A 23,850-nucleotide genomic window follows, 5' to 3' on the forward strand; every position below is an offset into this window, starting at 1 on the left:
GGAACACCTTCTCAAAATAGGGTTCTGCTGCATGAAAACGTCTCCAGAGAAACATGCATGGGTTAATGACTGGTCATATATTTTGCTCCTTGTGGGGAGATTTTCAAAGGACACTGACTACCAAGGAAGCAGGGGTCATTCCCACCCTCAGCCTCAGCCCCTATTTCGATTGGCAAAGAGAGGGCCGAGGGCGTACACAAAGGCTCTGAGGATGCTCCTGCGCCCTCCTTTTTGTGTGCCCTGTAAAGAGGGAGCAGAACAGAACACCTAACATATCCCCTGGAAACTATGTCAGCTCCTGTCAATCGACTGTTTAGACTGGACCTGTGGAAGCACTGGCTTTGTACGGGCAGAGTCACTGGTGAAGACGTTTGGTGTAGTGCCACGTGTGTTAATGGTGGCTGGCATCACCTCTGTACTATAAATATCCCTATTGGATAGTGGCATAACATTAATTCTTACATGTTTTCATGCAAATTTTACTTGCTTTTTCTAATCAAATATTTACAAACAATCCCGCAGTGCTCTCTGGCATCATGAGGCGGCTCTCTGAAGGAAACCATTAATTTTCTGCTGTACAGCATCGGCTGATTAGTTGCTTTGTGGAGGAAGAACTGATATGAAAGCACAGAAATGAAAACAGCAATACTCCTGCCAAGCACTGTAGGCTGTTGCTACATGTTGCTTTCATTCATCAACTGGTTTTATTCATTTGTCTGAAGCGATGCTAGTGTGTGAATCTTACCAGAGAACTGTGAAGCAGTGCTCAGGAGCACAGGAGCTTGCCTGCCTTCCTGTCTTCTCTCTATAGCCCTGCTCCCAACACCAGAGGTCAGCTTTCTACTGTGCATTTGAAGCCCTTTCTGCTCCAGCTATGGCATCTAGCCGTCACAGAATATAAAGAAACCAATGAGAAGATCTGATCATCCTCCAGGCCAAACATGGCTTGCAGGAAGGTTTAAGGCAGAAGTACTTACGGGTTGGATGACCTATATTGCACTTCTTCCAGCAGAGCTATAGTTGCCCTTGCCTTCCAGCCTGGTGCTGCAGTTACCCATTTGTTGTTTAGGCTGACTTCATAGATGTGAGGGCTCCTCCATCCTGTTTTTGTTACTTAAAACTGCCTGTTACAAAACAGGAAGTTATTTTAGTTACAAAACCTGCCTGTTTTAGTTATTTAAATGGTCTCTGTTGCTGCAGTGTCTGAGTTCCTTTCTGCCTCGACTGTCTGTGTCTTCCCAGGTGAGATGAGGCAATGCTGCTTCCTTTCTTACTGATGAAAAAGCCAAGCCAAGGGACCCACAGAAGACAGCATGTATCCAGAGCTGCATTCATCTCAGATCCCATAGGGCAATCCTAGAAACACAAGGCTCTATTCCAGCAATTCCCACAGAAGGGCAGTGGCTCTACAGGCATTTTTTCAGAGAGGTTATTCAATCTGGAGTGCTGCTTCTCCAGACTTGTGCCATCACACCATTGTTCTGTTTTGGAGAGCCTCTAACTTGTCCCAACCATCCCCTGCTCCGCAAGGAGCAGGAATTATAGAATGGTTTGGATTGGAAGGGACCTTATAGATCATCTTGTTCCAACCCCCCTGCTATGGGCAGGGACACCTCCCACTAGACTAGGAAGCTTGCTAAGTCAGTTGTCTGCTGGCTAGTATTCAGTTAGAGAGTTGGGTCACCAGGCAACTTTAAAGACCTAGTCCTCTTTAGATTTCATTTAAGAACTGCTAATTATATAGATTGACTGTTACATGCATGCAATATCACCATCAGTACCCTAAGACAACAGCGCCATTTAAAATTACTGCTTTTTCAGCCAGATCCACAAGCACAGGGGCACTGGGGTTAGAACACAGAGGAGGAAAGAAAAAATGGCAGAGGGAGAGAGATCAACATTTTTAGCAGCAGCCCATGTTCAGATCGCTTTGTGTCAGTCGTGAAAATGGACTTGAAAATATTCCCTTATCTTGATGTACACTCTGAGAAAGAAAACTTCTAGTTAAATCTGGAAGAGCAGTCGCAGAAGTGTGTTTTAGGAGGTCTGACATGGAATGCTGTGTGCATTCATGAACTGGAGAGTAGCAGGAGGGAGGAGGTGCTACTTCTGAGTATGGTGTAGTGAGACCTTTACTGGAGTGTTATATCCAGCCGTTAACAGTTTAGTCTTCAAAATGGATGTTAAAATTGAAAAAGGTTCAGAGACGAGCCACAGTTTGACTTATGTTTGGAAGCTCTGCCTTACAGTGAAATACTTAAACAGCTCAACTTAGCTTATTAAGAAGTTTAAGTAGTGATTTGATTACTGTCCATTAGTTATTTGAAGGGAAAGGAAGGAGATATCTTGCAGAACAGAACTCTTTCATCTTACTTTTTCATCTAGGACAGAATCTAGCAACTGGAAGTAGAACTTAAAGATCTCAGAAAGCTGGAAATAAATTGAATTTTTAATGGTGGAAGTAATTAAGCGTGCGAACAAATACAGGATTTATTCATCACAACGATCTCCTTTGGCCTTAGAACTTATAAATCTGCATTGGGCTAATTCCATCATTAATTCTAGCAATATGTAAGTTACTTTGTAAGCTCCTGAAGTTAAATAGCCTGTCATTATTCCTAGGGAAGAATGATACAAAGAAATTGTATAAGGCCCCATTAAAGACTTTTTCTTCAAAGACTTTTCTCTTTTGTCTTTTGTTCTGGAGATGAGTGAGCATCGTTTTTCAACAGAGTGGATTGTAAAAACCTGAAGGAAATCTATCTAATTTAATGTTTTCATTGGAGTTGAAACTTGTGAGACATCAAAACTCTTCTTAGCTTACCTTTGGTTTTTTGCTGCTGCAAAACAAAAATACATATTCTTCAGTATAAAGTTTTTCTCTGCTGAACATAGGGAACTCAATCATAGTTTTCAGTTCTCCACTTCATGCTCGGTAATATTTGCTAGGCTGCCAATCTGTCAGAATATACCCAGGAATATCTGCATGTTGACCTCCACTGGCTGATATTATAGGCCACTTCAGGTTGAGATTGTATCAGGAATATGTTAAGAATTCTGGCCATTGATGAATAAGTGCAGACCAAACTTTCAGTTTTTAGAAATTTGTAACACCACAACGGTGTAAGAAACTCTGCATGTCCTGTGGGTTGGTTTTTTTCTTGGTGTTTTGTTTTGATTTTAGTTTTGTTTGTTTGTTTGCTTTTTACAATTATTCTGAGTTCTGCCTGTTTTGTTGTCAAGGATATCACTTTGCTGTAATATGTGTGAGAGAGGATAAAAATGAGTTTTAGGATACTGTAGGATGAAGTCAACCAGAGAAGGCAGGAAAAATTATTCAGGGATGCTTAAATCTTTTATCAGTGAGGAATCTAAGTGTTGAACCATGTAATTACCTTTGAGTTGTGTCCTCAGCAACTCCTGGCTATAAGATAAGGGGAATACGACTTTCCTGTATGGAGAACTTGAGGCTTACTCTGGGTGTAGGACAACGTAATCTAGGCATCCTTAATTTTTCAACATTATTGCAATGGATTTATTCATTGTTAAATATTAGCAAGTGGCTGCTGTTGGAAAGAGCCTCACCTGCCATAAAAAAAAGGCAGCAGGTATTACTGCAAGAACTACTGCTCATTCTGCCCTGAGTTATTCTTGTCAGATTCCTCAGCGTGTAAGAGAACTGACTGGCACTCACTGGCATTCTCCAGCTCCTCCCATCAAAGGGTGCCTGATGAAGTGGTTTCCAGCACTGTGTAAAGAGACCTTCATAGAGGGATAGTTCTATCAGCTTTTTTATTGTTTGCTGAGTTCTTAAAAGAGGAGCCAGCACAGCAGATTCTCAAGATGCTGGTAGTGTGGATGCCAGTTTGTGGATGCCAAGGATTTTGAAGTCTGGAGATGTTTGGCTCAGCCTTCCTGTGCACCCTTGGTGCTGTATGACTGTATCTTCGTGTCCAAGCTGTAAGACTGTGCTCAGAACAACAGAAGCACCCCAGTAAAACGCATGGAGCTGTTTTTTCACATTGTAACATGGTATTTGCTCTCTGAAGTTTCTGAGTGCTTTGCTGTGCTCAGTTTCCTAGGCAGTTTAGCTTTAGCCCAGGGTCAGATGCAACCCCCATACATACCTGGGAGTTGCCTAGGTGCCCTCTCTTCCCTACCTTGGCTCACAGAGGATAGGAGAGTGATACTCTGGAGCAGCACATGCTTTCTAGATGCTGTGCAGTCCCAGGCTTCTTCCTCTGCTGCGGAGATGCTGGAGGGAAGCCAGTCTGCCCAGCAGCAGCCTGTCTGGTGGAGACAGGAGATAATGGGGAGCTAGACTCCCCTTTAACTCCCACAGTGAATCTGTGGTGCTGACCAGACTTCTCATCTGGTTTGGTTTAGGTAGTGGTTGTCCTCCCAGAGTTGTGAGTCTACAAAGTTGGCTGTCACTAGAGAAAGGTGGAAGTTTCTTCTTATGTGTGTAAATATGTGATGGGAGGGAATAAAAAAAACTCAGCTGGACTCTTCTCAGTGCTATCAAGTGAAAGGACAAAAGACAATGGACACGAACTGAGACAGATAAAAGTCCCCTTAAACACAACGTAGAATTTCTTTGCTGTGAGGGCGGTTGGGTAATGGAAGAGTATCTCCACAGCCTAGAAATGTTGTGGAGATATCTCTTTAGAGGTATTGAAATATGACTCGGCATAGTCCTGGGCATGTGCTCTAGCTGACCCTGCTTTAAGCAGGGAGGACTGGACTAGGTGATCTCCAGACGTGCCTTCCAACCTCAGCTATTCTGTGATTCTGTGGTTCTTTTCTTTCTTTTTCATCCCTTATCTATCATATCTAAGCATGATCCAAAATTTGGCCCATGGTTTGCATAGATACTTCATGCTTGATGTGAGTCTTTTGGACCAGTTCCATTCCCTTGTAACAGCTAGTTGCTGTTTGGAAATTCCACTCTGAAGTATCTCTCTTCTTGCCATAACTGCCTTTTTTTCCTCTGCCTTTGTTGTCTGATCAAAGGATTCAAAGCTATTGCTTTGTTGCCGTATACATTGTGAACTGGCCTTATTTGAGAGTAACAAATATAAAAGTTATTTTTGTTTTCATTCAGTTCTTTTAGAAAATTAATAATTTTTGTCTGAAATCTACTTTTAGTAGCTCTCAGAACCCACTTATACTAACCACCAATCATACACTTCACATATCTGCTTGAGGAGCACAATATTTCATGTACTAAAAATAAAAGCAAGCCAAAGAAACCAAATCACTGTGAGAAGAACTGTATATCTGGTGTATATTCCAGCCTTATCCAAAGAGGAATGCCGAAAGATTCTGTCCAGATTTAATGATCGGTAGCTGGCTGCACAAGGGAATGGGAAGAGAACCATTAGGGACCTGGGAGGTGCTTAACCACAAATTAATAGGGACTTAGACAGTATTCTAGAACAAATATCACTGTTTTTATGCACTTCCCTAAGCATTTGATGTCAACCACTGCAGAAAATGGGATAGAGCAGGCATCTGAATTGTAATGGCTGCTCTTAATATTCATTGTTTCTTGAAGTATGGACCTGTGCAAAATTGACTGCAGGTTGGACTGTGTGTATAACGCTGCCTCTTCTTTGCTCCGCAGTCAAATCTGGATCTTCTGCCAAATGTCTTCAGAAAAGTTCTCTAAGCTGCAGTATCATTTCTAATTGTCTCCTCCATGATCTGGGCTGTACATGTCCGTCTCATCAGGCATCTGTCTGCTTTCAAAAGGCTGCAGCACCATCATAAAACTCTAATGTTCCTGTCCTTTAATTATGGAATACATCAGCATCTCCTGCAGTGTGTGCATCCCTCTCAGAGCTCTTCAGGTCAGGAATACTGAGATGCTGGCAGCCTGGCTTGCTTGCAGTAGCAGCAGGCTGGTGTGATTATCCAAAGGCAGCACATTTATAGATGTCCATTTGTTGCATGATCCTGGGGATCTCTGAGCAATGTGTGCCTCCTGGAAGCCCCCCACTTGGCCACTTGATGGCACTCTGAAATATTTAGTTGGTTTCGAATGCTATCAAATACGCCAGTTTTTTAGAACAGGGGTAGAGGAAATAGAACCTCGGGTATTAAGTAGTGAAACACTATCAAGATTGCAGCTTAAGCCGACCAAAACAAGAAAGGCAGGAGCAAGAGTTCAGCTGCTTGTGCCAACTGCTGCCAGATGTCTAATGGGAGGATTAGCACTTGTCCAGCTTCCCAGCTCCAGAGTGCTCTGCGGAGACAAGTGCTTCCTCCTAGGTGTTGGAGCTGGGAAGTATCCTCCGTTCCCTGGTTTATGAGGTGCTAAGGGAGTGAGTGATGTGATATTGTTAGTCTGACTAGCTGAGGGTCAAATTTAAAAGCATTCCTGAAAACAACAGGAGTGTTGCTTTTGACATTATTGATATATGGAACTTTTATAGCCCTCATCAAGTCACACTGTGATATGTGTCCTTAGAAGTGCTGTGCAAAGTATGGTGAAGAAAGGACTAAGATCACTTTAGCTGGTCTTGATACAGTAGGGTCTGGAATACAAATCTCCCCGTTGTTAGCGTTGTACCTTTATCATACAAGATAAAGATATGGACTCTCTCTCCCTTTTATTTGAGTATCTTCAGAGTGTAAGTTAGCATTCGTAACATACAGCCAGTTGTACAATTACTATTTACACTGTAAAACCAAGCCCTTAGGAGTATCTTATTTAAAGAAGAAAATTTAAAAAAGAATTCTAGTGCCTGCTAGACCTATCATGCAAAACTCTATCTGATCAGAATGAGAAAACTCTGTTTTACCTACAGGATTGCAAACTCAGCCCAGTCGCATATTCCTTCTCTTTTTGCAGTGCTCATCCGCTCGCCTTTGTGTGAACCAGGGGAAAGCTGAGCTGCAAGCCAGATCCTCCTGCTGTTTTTGGGAAGGCGAGACATCTTTTCATCCCGTTCTCCCCTGTTCTTGTCTGCTTCTGAGCCTTTGCTCTCTCGTGCAATGACAAACAGCACATTGTTCCAGGCATTTCCTAAATCTCTTGTTTTTATTGGCCCAGTTGACTGCGGTCTCCCTTGTGTTACTGTGCCAGACTGTATTTTAGAGTAAGATGCAAACATACCTAACAGCTCTTTTTCTTAAAGGCTGTTTGTATCTATCCATCTGTGTTTCTGAGGTGTGTGTCTTACCTTTGACATGTGCGGATCCCATCGCAGTTACTAGGACTGCAACATGGCCTCAGGATGTGTATAAATTACAGCTTGCCTTGTCACCTGTCAATTTTGTCTTTTCTAAAATGTCCAAATGACTTAGTAATTCTGGTTTTTCCCTCTCCTGTACAAACTGCAACTTCTGTGCTTCCTAAACAGAGCCCAGCTAATAACATTAACTTGATCTGGAGTACCAGGAATTCGTCTGGCAACTGGTGAAAAGTGTCAAGCAGAATGTTAAATTTGACATTCAAACATCTGAATCAGCATAAACCAAAATGTTATATGATTTCCTTCCACTGCACTGATGGGCTTGCTCAGAGTTTGCAGATCTTGCAGTGTTAACGCCGCCAAGCAGAGGGTACGTATTTCCCTGGGGTGGGAAGTGCCCAGGCTCACTGAGTTCACCCCAGTGCAGGTGGTCTCACCAGGGGGGTTCAACTTCCACTGACAAGTGTCAGAAAATAAATGCCAGTGGAGTTATCATCTGAGACAGTGTCTCAGAGGGGGTGCTGTTTGGATCTGTGGTGGCCCTGGAGCTAGGCATTGTTCTCGCCGGTCCTCTGGATGAAATATAAACTCACAGCAGATGAAATGTGTGACTGATGAAAAGGCAGGTGGAGTTGTAAATCATGCTGGGAACGGGGCTGTCGTGCAGCGTGATTAATCTTGTGGTAAGCTGGAATTATTCAAACGAAATGCATTTTAATGCAGCCAAATATAACATTATACCTCTCTAAACAAGGAGGAGTACTGTGTTTTGGAAGGCAGCAACTCTAAAAAAACAAAAGAATAAAACCCCAGCTTTTGTGGACAAGCAATAAATTTGAGTTCCCGGTGTGATATCTTGGCAAGGAGGGTGAACATGATCCTGGAGTGCAACAGGAAGTCCTGAGTGGCAGCCGAGATATGATTTAAGCGTTAGTGAGACTGATACTGGAATATTATGTTTGTTTCTGGAGCCAACATTTTTCAAAGCATGCAGAAAAACTGTAGCTAGTGCAGTAAAGAGCCCCAAGTTAATATAAGACTTGGAGAAGATGCCTTAAAGGTGGAGAGAGGACAATATTCAGTTGAAATTTGGACTGTAATATAGAATTTTGTCTTGTGGTAGCACGAGTCCTAGTCATCTGATGTCCTCCACATATCTGTGGAAAGTTTCTTAATGTTCTAATCTTCTCCACATCTGTTGAGAAGTGGCTTTCTCTTTGCAGCTGCGAAGGCAGTGCCTTTGACTGGTGTGGCAAAGTTCACGTTGACTCCTAGCTTTTTGCTGAGCAGGCCTCTCTTTGCAATCCTTGTGAACATAAATGGGATTTTTGAGTTCAGGCTGTTAAGGCTATCAAAAGTATGCTGAAAGATGACTAGTGTTCACTTTTAAAATATTTTAATGCATAGAAAGCACCAGATACGAAAGAAGTCCTTCATCCAATCAAGATAGGCATAGCAAGAACTGACAGTGAAACCAGCTAAGTCAAAGACGGAGTTAGGTGCAGCTTCTTAATCACTCCAAGCAATTAAAAATTGAAACAAACTGCAAAATGAAACAGTGGCTTCTCTGTCATTTGAGATCTTCAAATGAAGTATGCATACTAACCAAAAACAAGTTATCGGGCTCAAAACAGGATGTAGCAGTAACATTTCTGAGCTGTGAAATAGCGGAGGCCAGGCTTTCTGGCCTTGAAGTACGAAGTAATGAATTCTCAAAACCTTTTCTTTTCTGGGAAAGGACTGTTTGGAAAGTTCAGTTTTAGTCTTTTCCCTGCCCACAGCGTGATTCACAGCCAGATCCATAGGGGTCAGTGCTTGTATCAACACAGCAGTATACTCGAGTACTGCTGGGCATTTTAGGGAATAGGAACAGAATGGGTATCAGTGATCTCAGTTTAAATTTCTCAGGGATCCTGGGATGGGCTCACCTTGAGCAGAGTCCTGTGAAGTCCCAGTTCTGCTCCCTATTTTTCCAGCTTGTTATAGCATCTTTGGCTGTTCCCGCCACTGGCCTTTCTCCCTTGGCTGTAAAAAGGAGTGCTGCAGATACAGGCTTAATGCGCTATGAAGTGCTATAAAACTTCCAGTTATTATTGTTAGTCCTCAAGAGCCTTTGAAAACATGTTCAGCACATGCCCAAACTCTCTGAGCTCCTTGGAAAGATTTGTTCTTTCCTGATTTTTCTGAACTATTGGCATACAGTGAAGCTCAAAGTGCCAGCCGTTTCCTCTTTTACAGCACACCCATTCTGTCACCGCAGCAAAGCGTGGAGTTGGCAGAGCTATTTAAATGAGGCAGTAGAGAGTCTTGCTGAAGCAGCACAAGCTCACCCAGCAAGTTTAGCAGCAGGCTAGATTAGCCTGTGCTCAGTGCCATGCTGCACAGGTTTTGCTCACTGATAAAAAAAAAAAAAGAGAGAGAATTCATTAATTTGATGACTTGCTCAGTCATCTGTCTGTGCCACGCAAGCTGTAGCACAGGCAAATTCTTAGACTGTGCTCAGGTTTTTGTAGAACTGGATAATACGAATAATTTGCTTGGAGAAATTTTACTGGCCTCCAGATAACCTTTTTTTGTCCTCTACGCTTTAAATACCTGAAAGGCAAGTAAGAAGCTGAGCCATTTCTTCGGGTACCAAAATTTTTGTCTTTGAAACTGATCTCTTCTTCCCAGAGGATATCGCCTAACTGAGTGTAAAGCACAGCCAGCCCCTTACCTTGGCTTCTCAGAAATCCAAGCCGAAAGGACAGAGCCCCAGCACGCAAGCTCATCAAAGCATGGGCATATCTAGGAAAGGAGAATAAATGTGCTTGTGCAGCTGTGATGCTCAGAAACAAGCAGCTGTTCACAACCATCCTTCTCCATCTTGCTTTTTTTTTCAGATGGGCTCTTGGGGGAGAAAGGGACAGATTTTAAGCGGCAGTGGTTCCTTTTAGCATGGTGATTTCTTGGTCCAAGCCATATCTGCAAGACATCTGGCAGACTTGATTTATAGAAAGCCATCACAGGATCTGAGATGCAAGTCTGCATTGTTTTGGGTTTCATATCCTCCAAAGAGAGGGTAATTTCCCCAGTTTATCACACAAGAACCTGTAGCACTGGCTTCTTGTGTAATAGAAATCTCTACTTTCAATCATGACTATGGAGGGTGTGCACATTGATATTTACTATATGAGTTCATGATTTACCTCAAACGTTTTAGTTTCTAACCTGAGGATATTGTTTCATTGAGAATATTGGTTCAGCCACTAAGCACTTGGGATGAAATGGAGAAAAACCATGCATGTCTCCTGATTTTTTGGTGACCCAAAAGGGAAGATACAAATGAAAAAAAATCTTTCCAGTAAACAAAATATTTTTATCTGATATTGAATATTTGCTGATTCTTTTTACACTCAGCAAAGGAAAAATATAAATGAAAAAATCTGTTAAAACAGACACTTAGTAAGTATCAAAATGAAAGACTTAGATGCTTTTCAGATTTTAGTTTTGCGTGAACTATTTGGTGATACCACAGTGATATTCTGAGGTACTTTGCTACCACTGAATCGGTATTTTTCTGAAAAGGGCTTGGGTTGAATCTGCCCATCTTTAAGTGCAAATGCAGATGAATTTTTTAAACAGTGGTAGTAGTTGGTTGAAACCTATTTCTGACTGCATGTGGTGCTTACAGGCTCAGTTCTCCAGGTTGAGACCAGTAATCATGCTATCTGCATCTTTCATTAGCAAAGCTTGTCTTCCCACATGCACTTGCTATGTGTCAGGATCTGAAATTTAACCTCCGCTCAGGTCAGCGATGAGCATCCTCATGACATGCAGCTCTTCCTCATTATAGCAAGAGCCCCTTCACTCTCCTCCTCTTGCTGTGCTGCCTTGTGTCCTCCTGTGAAGTAGAAGAACAACTCCTGCTGGCACTGATTGTCAGAATAACTGTCTGATGTTCTCTAGTATCTCCAGCCCTTGTATCTCAGAAAAAGAGCCAGTTTGCACTTTGTGGGCCTGCATGGGGCAGAAATTCTCTGCTCCTCCAGTGCATGCTGGTAGGTCCATGCGGCGCAGAGCAGCTGTCTCAGATCTGAAGCTGCTGCTTTCACCTCCAGCCCTTGTCAGCCCTTGGGTCTGCACCCTCTGCTTTGCTGTGTGCTCTGTGGTCTTCTAACATTGTTTCAGTAAGCTACCTGCATCCTGGGAGACAGACTACGCAGGATTTGGGACACGCTCCTGTGCTCTGCTAGTCTTTTACTGAAAAACACAAACCTTTGTCTTGAAAAGGCCGTGGTTCAAAGCTGTACTGCAGATATGCTGCTGTGGGTATGTGCTGTCCCTGCCATTCTGGAACATTGAATATGGCTATTGAAATAAGCCCTTTTTTTCATTTATTAAAGAACATGTTGGAATGTCACGGTTTAGTACCCTGGGTGAGAATTCACCCTTCACTGAAATGGATTTATATGCCCCTCTCAGAAGGTTATTGTTTTACTGGGATTTATGTGCCATGCTTGAGTGTTAATTGTGGATTATTCTCCTCACTTTGCCTTTTGCCAGAAGCAGGCTGTACTTTAGCTATCATATTATCCAGGCTTACGTGCAGTATTCACACATCTAATTTAACCCACATCCATGGTATTTCATAACATGAAAGAGACGATGAGTAGGATTCAGCTCTTGAATTAAGATGAGTTTGACAGTCAGTAGAAGGCTGGCCATTACGGTCAATGGACCCCGCAGCAGGGTCCAAATATAGGCATCTTCTTTAAGGTGAGTTTTCTACACTCAGTGAAGAGGATTGATTGTTCTCCACTGATAGTAGCAGGAGCTTAGACTCTGAGCGCACAGCCAGCCAGCCATGCATAGATCTGTATTTGGGTGTCTTAATCTGCAAACTGAATCCCATGTTTCACCCTGCTAGAGCTTCTTCCTAAGACCTTGGTTTTTCCTGGTCAGGTGGACTTGATGAAACTGAGTTATTTTAGACAATAAAGGCCTGGTCCATCATCTCTAATTGTGGAATGTGGTGGCCTATGATACTGCCCAATCATCAGAGACACAAGCACCTCCAAAACCCAGTTCAGATCTTTGGTGGCTGAATCACCCTCTGAAGAGATGTATCCTCTACTGTCTGTGCAGGGAGCATGGGGGACAGCTGTCTGAGGCCCCTCAGCACATTGCCAACAGATAGAAAATGAATGTGCACCACAGACATTTTGGAAATATGCCTGGGTGGTCACCACACTCCAGGATAAATAAGAGCATGAAACAGGTTGAATTCAAAGGCTGTCAAACCGATTTGACTTAATAGTCCATTCTGCTATGAGTCACTCCTGGTAGGTCATTTCTACAGCCTTTCCAAGTGTTTTTGCTCCTGAGGAGAGGAGGAATTCATGTTTATCATGGCTGGACCTCAACGTAATACCAGCTCAATGACGTTACTTGGCTAAGGACAAAGACAATTCTGTGAATTCAAAGAACAGGGCAGATCTCTGATCGAGAAAGTAGTTCACTTTCCATAAACTTTCACTTCTTAAAAAAAAACTAAAATAAAAAATTAAAAATATTATTTGAGTTCAGATATCTTTAAAGTAATGCCAGTATTGGAGTCTCACCTTTCTGCAAAATAAGGAAGTCTTTTCCCCTGCCTGGCTCCAATGTGCAGAGATCTGTGAAAACAGAGCATTTCCACAATCCAAATACAAAGGAGCAGTAATAGTTTTGTTGATGAGTGAGTTTCTTTACTGGTTCTTTGAATGTTCTTTATTTGGCCCCGATAAATTTGAGGTAAGAAATGTCTGTACCTGCGGGCTGCTTTGGCATCAGCTCACCACCAAGGAGAATTCTCTGAAGTTAATGTTATCACTGGGGTACACACTTACCAAGCCCTTATCCTGCAGGCTGGTCAAAATGTTAAGAAAGGCAGGAAACACTTTTAAAACGAGATGACTGTTTTGGAGATAGGACATATAGTGGGTACTTGAAGCACAGAAAGCAGTAAATTTGTTTCCCATATACTGTGTGCCAGAGGGCATTTGACAATAAGAAAAAGTGCTTGGAGAGATGGCTAGGATACTCTGAGAGAGTGCATTGTTTTCACAGATTAGGAAATCTCCTTCTTTGCTTCTGGAGAGCTTATCTGCATCAACAGCTTTTCTTCCCCTTTAAAAGAATTTGGAAATTGTTTTTCAGATGAGCGAAAAAACCATAAAATTGCAGAGACAGTCAGGACATGATAACAAAAAAAAACCATGAAAGATGGTCCTACTGAGAATAGGGAGAGCTAATTTCAGGCAGCACAAAGGAAAGGCGAAAGTAAATAGAAAAGAACACAGGAAGTCTTGGCAAAAAAAGAGCTTCTGTGCCAAGCAAGGAGGAGATGTTGGACATAAGCAGAAAATGAAACTGTGGGGACTTCTGAATTGTCCAGTTATATGTAATGGCAGTAGGTATGATGCTTTACAGATACTTCTATGAAATGCTTTTCTTTGAAGAAGCAGTGGAGGCTGTAATATCAAATATTGCCAATACAGAAATTGAAATGCCTCTGTCCTTGGCTCAGCTTGCATGTCTGCAATGTTAGTGAAATCCTAGCCCAAAGAAAGAAGTGTCCACAATATCCACAATATTCTTTTTTCCTCTACACTTCTTGAGTCTCTCTCTTAGAAAAAAACTGCCAAAACAGTAGCTTTTCTGCATAAGCACGTTGTCCCCATGTCCTGGGGATGACATATCAGTGGAGGAGAGGATGTTCAGATGTAGGCCTGCCAACATGACCATTTCGTCATGTGACTGACACCTTTCCCCCACATGACTTTGCATTCAGGTTGGTTTTATGCATAGGTGAGTGTTGTCAGATTGTATGTCTCAATAGTAGATCAATAGGATCTTTGAAACTGATTTAACAGCAAAGCTCCTCCTTGTTTAGATGACTTCATGAAGCAGGGCCAGGGCATGCTCCTGCTCTACACCATGAAGAACCCCTCCTTCCCAGAGTATGTCTTCAGCAGTGAGAGTGGCATCATGTGCCTGGACTTCCATAATGACCGCCCCTACCTCATGGCAGTGGGCTTCTATGACGGCAATGTGGCCATCTACAACCTGAAGAAGGCAACCTCCCAGCCCAGCTACAAGAGTAGTGCTAAGTCAGGGAAGCACACAGAGCCAGTGTGGCAGGTAAGGGTGCTTTTCCTTTCCTCTGACTGAGCTTTTAATTGGGCTGAGTTTGGGCACAGCAGGAAAAGGTGTTGGTTTAATACATGCATTAGTGATTGATTATTGATTCATGTTTCAAGCTAATTTTGAAATATGCAGAAAGGTGCTGTAATGGGAAAGGTGTTGGTTTAATACATGCATTAGTGATTGATTATTGAGTTGTGTTTCAAGCTAATTTTGAAATATGCAGAAAGACAAACCAATTGCATGAATCCTTGGTCCTCAATAGAAACTAAACATGCCAGGAAAAGTTTGCTATAAACAATTATTTCTCCTTAGTTTTCATTATTGTAAATGACTTCTCATCTGTATATACCAGCATACAATGCTATTTATGTTCCAAGTACAAAATCAGAGGGCAGCAAGCGATAAGCAGTGTGTAAAACACACGTCAGCCCTGAAACAGAGCTCTGTTGGTCACAATAAATTCAGGGGCAGCTGCTTGTGGCATTGGCTGCCCTGGCATTCAAGGCAGAGTACCTTGTAGTTGACCTTGAAGTATTCTAGGGAATAAAGAATTGTGATGTGCAAGTTATGCTCTTAAAGTAATGCCGCTCTGGCATCTGTCACAAAGAGTCACCAGATGGTTGATATTGTGAAGGACTCGGTTGAATGTCTTGCTACATCCAGCTGACTTTATAGTTATGTCTGCAGTGTAATCTGAGTTAGGATTGGAGCAATGAAAGGTATATGCACTTCTGATCTTCTTTATAACAGTAAAAGTGTGGCAGCACATAGAATCATAAAATCATAGAATGGTTATAGAGTTGGAAGAGACCTTAAAGATCACCAAGTTCCAACCCCGCTGCCATGGGCAGGGAGACCTCCCACTAGACACCTCCCACCTTGCTCAAAGTCCCATCCAGCCTCGTCTTGAACACTTCCAGGGATGGGGCATCCACAACTTCTCTGGCCAACCTGTTCCAGTGACTCACCACCACATATTTCAACGTGGTCTGTATGAGCCTGTTGAGATGTGTATTTGGTTTGCTGCCATTTCTGGGGTGTTGCTGCCATTAACTATTGCTGTCACTTGATTTGGGCTATCCAATGCAGTCATACCTCTAGGCAACTGTCAGTGTTCCTTGTACTTTTGGACATGCCATGCATGGGTTGTCCCACAGTCATGGCTCCTTGTTATTGCAGCTTCCAGTAAAAGCCCAAGAAATCAAGGGATCCTGATGGGACTGCAGATGAATGTGGAATATGCCAAGAGTGCTGGTGCTTTCTATAAACAGAGAGGTTATGCAAATGTAACATTTCAGAGAAGACCTGAATTTTATATTTGCTGCTTGTCTGTCCAAAGCTTTTCCTCTAGCAAACATTTTTAGCTCTTCTCACAGGTTAACGTGGTACCCGAGCCACAGGTTGTTATCATAATACAACGTGTCAGGCACACACGTACACACAGAGAAGTCCAAGCTTCTCCAATTGACATTTAGGCTTCCAGTAAAAAAGCTATTTTGTCAGGCATTTTAAGTAAGTCCTATGTGCAGCTTCTCATGGCCTTGCTGCAGCATGCTATGGGAGGTCAACAGTTGTTACTGCACACTGTAGATCCCAGATCATTTGTGCCCCAGGTGATATTGGGAAGGGGGGTTATATTGCTCAAGGGGGATTATTAGTGGCCTCATCTCTACAGACCAGAAAGAGGTTTGTTCAGCAGTAGAAACAGCCTGTACAGGGTTTTTAGAAGTAGGTTTATGTGTACCACTTGGCAGCAATGTGGCTCAGAGGTGAAAAAAATCATCAGGCACTCTAGGGAGATAGCTCTGAAAAGGAGAGAAACTAACCCAGCGGTATGGATAGAGGTAGGTATGAGTCTACTCTAGTTCCTGCTTGTTTGTTTTATTTCCAAAGGTTCAGTGCTGAGAATCATTATTCTTTGTTTTCTTTTGCAATAAAGTAAATTTTACAGTTAGAATCATAGAATGGTTAGAGTTGGAAGGGACCTTAGAGATCACTTAGTTTCAACCCCCATGCCATGGGCAGGGACACCTCCCACTAGACCAGGTTGCTCAAAGCCCCATCCAGCCTGGCCTTAAACACTTCCAGGGATAGGGCATCCACAACTTCCCTGGGAAACCTGTTCCAGTGCTTCACCACCCTCACAGTGAGGAATTTCTTCCTAATATCTAACCTAAATCTCCCCTCTTTATAGCAAGTTCTTGACTTGCTATGAAACTAGTGAGCAAGGGTAGTAATAAGGTAATTGAACAGCAATCAGGAGAAAAGCTTGTACCTCTTTTGGAAAGATCTGAACTGTAGACATTTGTCAATATCAGCCAAAAGGTTTAGAAAAGGTTTTCTCTCCATTTGATGGGAGGAAAAGCGACATGAAGGACTATGTGTTAGGTTGAGATATTGGATTGTTATTCACCATTCAGCATTAAATGATTCTAGAAAGCAATGCCTTATTTCTCATATTTAGTTCAAAGATGCTCTGTTCTCCCCTACCAACACCGAAACTAGTCTGAAGCCTGGTTTTGTCTAGACCACCCTGTGCAGTCCTCACTTTTGTAGAGACTGCAGGCCCATGACTTTGAAGACCAATTAGAAAAATAACAAAGTTCTGCTGAACAATTAGGGGCCTTTGTTCTCTGGACTGCTTGGCTCCTTCCTTTTGAAACAATGGAAGTGAAATGGGAAGCGAGTAAAGCAGGCTGACAGCTCTTTTCTTGTGCCATTTCATCTTCAGTGACTTAGTAATATCTCAGTAAGTTTCCATAGAAAAAAACTGATATAACATAGCCCATTATTAAGAGCAAAATAGAATAATATAAATTTTCTAATTCTGTTACCTAAGAATTTCAAAGAGCATAGCAATGGTTTCTTATAGATTTGGTAGTGGTCTTCCACATACTAAGTGCTACTATGTTGTAAATAATGGAAAATTCTGGATTACACATTTAAATTACATATTAAATTACACATTTAAATTTATAATTCCTTACTACTAATTGATTAAGATCCAAAGCCAGAAAGGAATAAAGACATACATAGAAATGTGAATGTATAAGCATGCAGTGCAATGTAGCTAATACACCACCGAAGCCTTAGGTCTTACAGGAACATAGAACTAGAAATGGTCTCCCAGGTCAAGGAATTCAGGACTCTGCCTTTGGCTGCAAACACCGGCTTAAAAGGAGTCAGCTCCTGGGAAGCTGTGTCAAACCTGTCATGTTTTGCTGGGCAACAGCCTATGTGGGGTTAAGCTAAACCCCACTTAAATCAAAATAATGCTCTAAATAGTCAGCAAAATCCTCACACTCCCCTCATCTCTAGCACTGAGTGCTGCCAGAAAGCAAGTCCCTGGACGTGGTATCTGAGCCAATGGCTCAATCCAAGGGCTTGGCTCTGAATGTTAATGTAGGTGGCCAAAGTGGGACAACTTGACTAGACTTTGGCATCCAGAGCCCATGAGAGACATCCAGAGCCCATGAGAGCAGTCTCCTCTGGGGAGAAGTGACACCCTGCTGAAAAGGCGCTTTCAGCATAGAGCCTCTCTGTTTGCCAGCCTTTGAGCTTTTTTCTTACTTTCTCACTTCTTTTAAAAACAGATGATGATTAGGGTTTGTTTACAGCTGAGAAGAGTGCTTTTTTTCTTACAGAATAACAGAATGGCAGGGGTTGGAAGGGGCCTTTGGAGATCATCTAGTCCAATCCCCCCTGCCAAAGCAGGGTCACCCAGAGCAGGCTGGACAGGAATGCACCCAGGTGGGTTTTGAATATCTCCAGAGGAGGAGACTCCACACCCTCTCTGGGCAGCCTGTTCCAGTGCTCTGGCACCCTCAAAATAAAAAAGTATTTTCTCATGTTGAGATGTAATTTCCTGTGTTCCAGCTTGTGCCCGTTGCCCCTTGCCCTGTCCCTGGGCACCACTGAAAAGAGTCTGGCCCCATCCTCTTCGCATCCACCCTTTAGATATAGGTAAGCATTGATGAGATCCCTCTCAGTCTTCTCCAGGCTAAACAGACCCAGGTCTCAGCCTTTCCTCATAAGAGAGGTGCTCCAGTCCCCTGATCATCTCTGTAACCTCTGCCCTTTCCAGCAGTTCCCTGTCCTTCTTGAACTGGGGAGCCCATAAGTGGACACAGTGCTCCAGATGCGGCCTCACCAGGGCAGAGTAGAGGGGGAGGATCACCTCCCTCAATCTGCTGGCCACGCTCTTTTTAACGCAGCCCAGGATGCCACTGGCCTTGGTCACAAGGGCACATTGCTGGCTCCTGGTCAACTTGTTGTCCACCCAGACTCCCAGGTCCCTCTCCGCAGAGCTGCTCTCCAGCAGGTCAGCCCCTAACCTGTACCAGTGCATGGGGTTATTCATCCACAGGTGCAGGGCCCTACACTTGCCTACACTTCATCAGGTTCCCCACCACCCAACTCCCCAGCCTGTCCAGGTCTTGCTGAATGGCAACACAGTCTTCTGGTATGTCAGCTACTCCTCCCACTTTTGTGTCATCAGCAAACTTGCTGAGGGTACACTGTGTCCCCTCATCCAGGTCGTTGATTGTTGTGGCTTGGGCCAGACTGGGCACTGATACGGACGACAGATGCTCTCCCCAACCTCTCGCTGGCAAAAGCTACTTCACAGTCTGTACTGGCACAGGCCGCTCCACAGGACATTGAAGAATATGTTGAACAAGACTTTGTTACCTTTCATCACTGAGATATACTATATTTTAGGTTTGAAGTGTTTGGAAGTTGGAGAGTTCAAAAATAAGCGTTGATAACTCAAACTATCTGCTGTGTCAACATTTGTTTCTGCTGTTCAATCTCCCTCCTAAAACACATCTTATTCAACAGATTTGTTTCCACTGTGTGCTTCTAGTTCACTTTCACATCGAATCAAAAGGACGTTATTTCTGCTTGTTGCTGGGAATAGTACAGAGCCAATACTGCTGCAGAGGGTTGGAAATTATTTTTTTTTTTTTTTACTTCCTAACCATAAGAATTGCTGACTAAATTCCCATCACAGAGTGTTGACCCTAAGATCTGCAAAGGGAACATTACTTTTGGCTGTGCTTAGAGCAAATCTCAGCTGTGCCAGGCTTGCCCATGTGCACAGCATGGTTTGGAATTGCTATGGAGAGACCACTGGTTAAAAAAGCAGCTTGTTAATTTACTGAAGCTGATCTGGTCTCACTGAGGAGCTGATACCATGGAGCTTCAGATGGCTTCCTGAAAGAGTTATTTTCTGCCTTATATCGGTGCATGAGAGGAGAAAGGGCTGGCCACTGCTTGCTAATTCTTCACCCAATGCCATTCAGGTTAAACGCGATGCTCGATGCTCGTCATTATTAGGGGAGACCTTATTGCTCTCTACAACTACCTGACAGGAGGTTGTAGAGGGGTTGGGGTCAGTCTCTTCTCCCAAGTCACAGGTGATAGGACAAGAGGAAATGGCCTCAAGTTGCGCCATGGGAGGTTCAGATTGGATATTAGGGAAAATTTTTTACACTGAAATGGTTATTAAGCATTGGAATGGGCTGCCCAGGGAAGTGGTTGAGGCACCATCCCTGGAAGTATTAAAAAGATGGGTTGATGTAGTGCTTAGAGACATAGTTTAGTGATGTTTTTTTTGTCAGAGTTAGGTTGATGGTTGGACTAGATGATCTTAAACATCCCTTCCAACCTAGACAATTCTATGATTCTATGATTCATGGGGGCAAATAGGACAAGGCAGGATGATAATAGTCTGCAAACTGCCAAAGGAAACTAGAGGGAGTGTCAGCTTGCAGAATAGTTTCCCAGCAGAACTTGTGGAGGTCCCATGTCAAAATTAAACCAGATAAAACACACCTGAGGCTTACTCACTGGAGTTTGCCCCCTAATTGTGTGGGGCCTTTTCCATCTCTTTGGAAGAAGAGATGGAAAGACTTTGGAAGACTTTCTGTCTTCTAATCTGAGTCCTTAAATTAGTCTACACTGAATCTTAGCAGTTCATGAAGCCACACCAGACTCACTAAGGTCTTGTTTTGCTGATGGAAATAAATGAGTTCAGTTACAGAATCCCTTTAAAGTCAGCATGACCTGCTGTTCTACACCCCACTTGGTGCTGCTGGGCACAGCTTCACAAAAAAAGGCCCCTCTAGGAAGCCGATTGTATTTGCTGGACTTAGGAGAAGAAAAAGCATTTTATTCATAATCCACTGTCACACCAGCACATTGTTACATTTCTGATGATGGGCAGTCTCCTAAATCTGTCATCTGCAGTCAGACAAACAGATTTTGCAGCTTGCCTTGCCTCTGAGATGTTACTGGTTCACATAATATTTTTTTCCTTTGGCTTCGGGCAAACAAGGAGTTTGATGCAAAGGAAATAAAAGAAAAAGAAAAGACAGAAGGTTGCTATCAAGGTCAGAATAAAGATCAGCTGTCTTAGAAAAGGCTCAATGCCCTTACTGTTCCTTTCACTGCTAAGGAGCACAAAATAGGTGTTTTCTGGGGGTAGTTCAGTGAAAAAACCTTATTCATCTCTGTGAGGGTACCATCAGAGGATAACTCTAGAGGAGAAACAGAAATCTGGAGAAGAAAGGAGAGCAATCGAGACCTGAAAGCAAGGAACCTGAGGCAGAGATAGGGATGAGGAGAATCAGGATGTGTGCTGGCAAGTGGGAGAATGTAGCCTGAAGGGATAGTAGAGCAGAAACCTGATAGTTAGGATCATTTAGCACAAAACCTCTAAAATAATGCAAGCAAACTTCATGTGCTATACTAGGTCAGTGCAATGTCTGTGCATAGGACCTTCCTCTCCAGCCTCAGCTTTCTACTACTTTTTTATGCTACCAAGCCTGCCTCACATACCTGGCCCAGTGCAAACAGGACAAAAAATCTCTATAGTAAAGGAGGCCACTGTATCCTCACCAGAGAGGGTGAGGAAGAGGAGTGGGAAGAGCATCCATGGGCCAGCCAGGCTGCATTTGGAGTCCAGAGACCTCAGAGGTCTGTCAGAGGCTTCCTTGTAGGAGCAGTGCTTAGCTTCAGTCCTGCTCCCTGTGCTGAACTCTGCATCCAGTGTCAGGCTGTTGCCGCAGCAGTTGTGCTGGTCTGTCGAGGACCTGAGACTACCCTCCTCACTGCAGCAGTGTGAGGCATTTAGTGGCCAACAAACATCTGTCATGTGTTTGCTCCTTTCTCCTCTCCTGGAGGGAAGCCTGGGGAGGAAGGGCTGTGCTTGGGACGGGTTGCCATATGCTTGCTGTAGAAAACAGGGTCAAGATGATCAGCTTTCTGGTTGTTCTTAGTCGCTGGGAGAGCTGACTGCAGAGTCACAGCCCTGATGGAGGAAATCCTGTCTCTCACAGGGTCAAGTTTCACTGAATTTTGAAAATTCATCCAGAAGCTTTGGGCTTATTTAAGCATGGTGGAGGTGGTGGAAATTGCAAGACATTGCTGCAGCAGAAATGCTGGATAAAATCTTTTGCAGCATGTTTGTACCTTGTTCAAAACCTTTTGGATGCTTTTTGAGGCACTTTAAGGTTAGGCAAGGTAAGTGTCCAAATGCTTCTTCCTAAGTATCTTTGACAATAATGAACAAAATCCCTGATCTTTTAACTTCAATGTCGGGTTTTTTTTGAGATGGTATCAGACTGTACCTTCTGGAGATGCAGTTTCTGTAGCTGGTTATTTTTAAATTGTGCCTTGGGTGTGGATTCTTGTGGGTTAGAAATTCTCTTGCAAAGCATCCCTTGCAGATCATGTAACGTTTGTCTGAAAAGCAGCCTTTTCTGCTTTGATGCTGCTTTTCCCTCTGTACTTCATACAGATGCTGAACTTACTTTCTGCCTTCTGCTCTCACTGCTGCTTGCTAAATAGATTCTCCTGTAGTGCTATACTGTTCTTCTCCCTTCTCTCCCTTTTACTTAAGATCCAAACCATCTTATTGTGTGTTTTCAAGTTGTTTATTTCTTTTCTGGTGTCTGCAAGCAAAGTATAAGTAATTTTCTTTGTCTGATAGTTGTACTGGTGCTAGTTTGTGGAGAAAACTTCACTTATAAAATTTAAGAGTCCCTGAAGGCCTTGGTAAGTTGGAAAATGTTACCCTGAGGTTTAAAAGGGCAGAGAAGTTGTAATGCATTTGTTTGGCTCCTTGGATCTTTGAATCCCGTTCTACTGCTTTATAGCAGTCAGAAAAGTTAACTAAATATTTAATATGTATCAGGAAACTATGTTGAATCTCAGTGGAAAAATGTATTTCTTCGCTGGCCTAGTGAAAGTGAGGGTGTATGGACTGGATGGGTCTTAATGGCACTGATGCAGCCTGTGAAACAACAGAGTACTTCTCTGTAGAGGATGAAATAGAGAATGATAAGGGCAGAGCTGAGGCAAGCTGGGCAGGGACAGTGAAAGCAAGGTCGCGCAGATATATAGTGAAATGTGGGGAGCTGGGGCTGGCCACGGCTCCCACCCTTCTCCCAACCCTGGTGCCACGGTGACCTGCCCCAGCTCCATGCGGTATCTGGCACTCCCAGTGCCCGCAGACCCCGGGGCCATCTCTCCCATCCCGGCTGCAAGCCCTCTCAATCCGGTGATGATGGGAACCTTCTGTCAGGCACCTTGCAGACACTGTCTCTGATTTAGCAGCATCAGACAGCTTGGGGATTTGGATGTGAGCCTGCCTGCCGTGTGTGTCTGCTTTCCCTGCACACGGAGCAGGGAACTTCTTATTTTCTCTATAAATTGGAAATCTTGCTCGATGAGCACAGTCAGAATTGAAACCAAGAGCTGTGAATTCCAATTGGTTAAATACTCCTGAGCTTTGCTGGCCTCTGGCACCCATCGCTCAGCTGCGTGCTGCGTCTGACACAGGAACATGGCCACTGATGGGACAAACAGGTGAGATTCTAATTCTCCTCAGCTGTTAACATACCGGCCTAATAAATACAGTGGGAAGTGCTGTGAGGGGAATAACCAAGCAGGTTCCTGGTGACACACTGTACAAAGCAGAGCATCCACATCCCAGCAGGAAGAAAACAAACTGAAAGTAGGGCCAGCCCTATTCAGTGCTATTTATAACTGAGCTCTGCTTCCTCTGGATAAATCCTAGCCTCTGAAGCATGAGTGATGCACAAGCCCCAGGCTAGGCATTTGCCCTGCATCAGTGGCGCTCCCATGGTCGTGCTCTCTGCTCAGCTCGGTGCTGAGTCCCTCCCAGTGTCACCAAATGTGCTCTATGGTAGGAGAGGTTTTGCTACCCCTTTTTTGCACTCCAAATTTGTGGATGGGATGTGAAGGCAGTGATGTGGTGTGCCTGATTCTTTGCTCCTGTCTGCTGATCTTGTGCCCTTGACTTAATTGGTCCTCAAGAGATGATGCCTGGGGCTGTGAGTCTCAGGAAAACACCATCGGGGTGAGGGGCAGTTGATCGAGCTGTAGGAGAAGTGATTTTCAGAAGAGGAGTGTTTATGAAGCTAGATATGACATGGGAGTTTTTTTTTTACAGTGT

The 23,850-nt window shown here is 43.4% G+C and overlaps 1 protein-coding gene across 1 annotated transcript in view; it reads left to right on the forward strand.

Moving 5' to 3' along the window:
* DNAI1 (dynein axonemal intermediate chain 1) overlaps positions 1 to 23,850 on the forward strand; it is a 155,162-nt gene that overhangs the window by 58,154 nt on the left and 73,158 nt on the right. Inside the window, exon 14 of the mRNA XM_074166282.1 lies at positions 14,116 to 14,363. Coding sequence (XP_074022383.1) covers positions 14,116 to 14,363 — 248 coding nt within the window. The remainder of the gene's footprint in view (positions 1 to 14,115; positions 14,364 to 23,850) is intronic.

The sequence above is a fragment of the Numenius arquata genome, chromosome Z (genome assembly GCF_964106895.1).
Source record: "Numenius arquata chromosome Z, bNumArq3.hap1.1, whole genome shotgun sequence".
NCBI lineage: Eukaryota > Metazoa > Chordata > Aves > Charadriiformes > Scolopacidae > Numenius > Numenius arquata.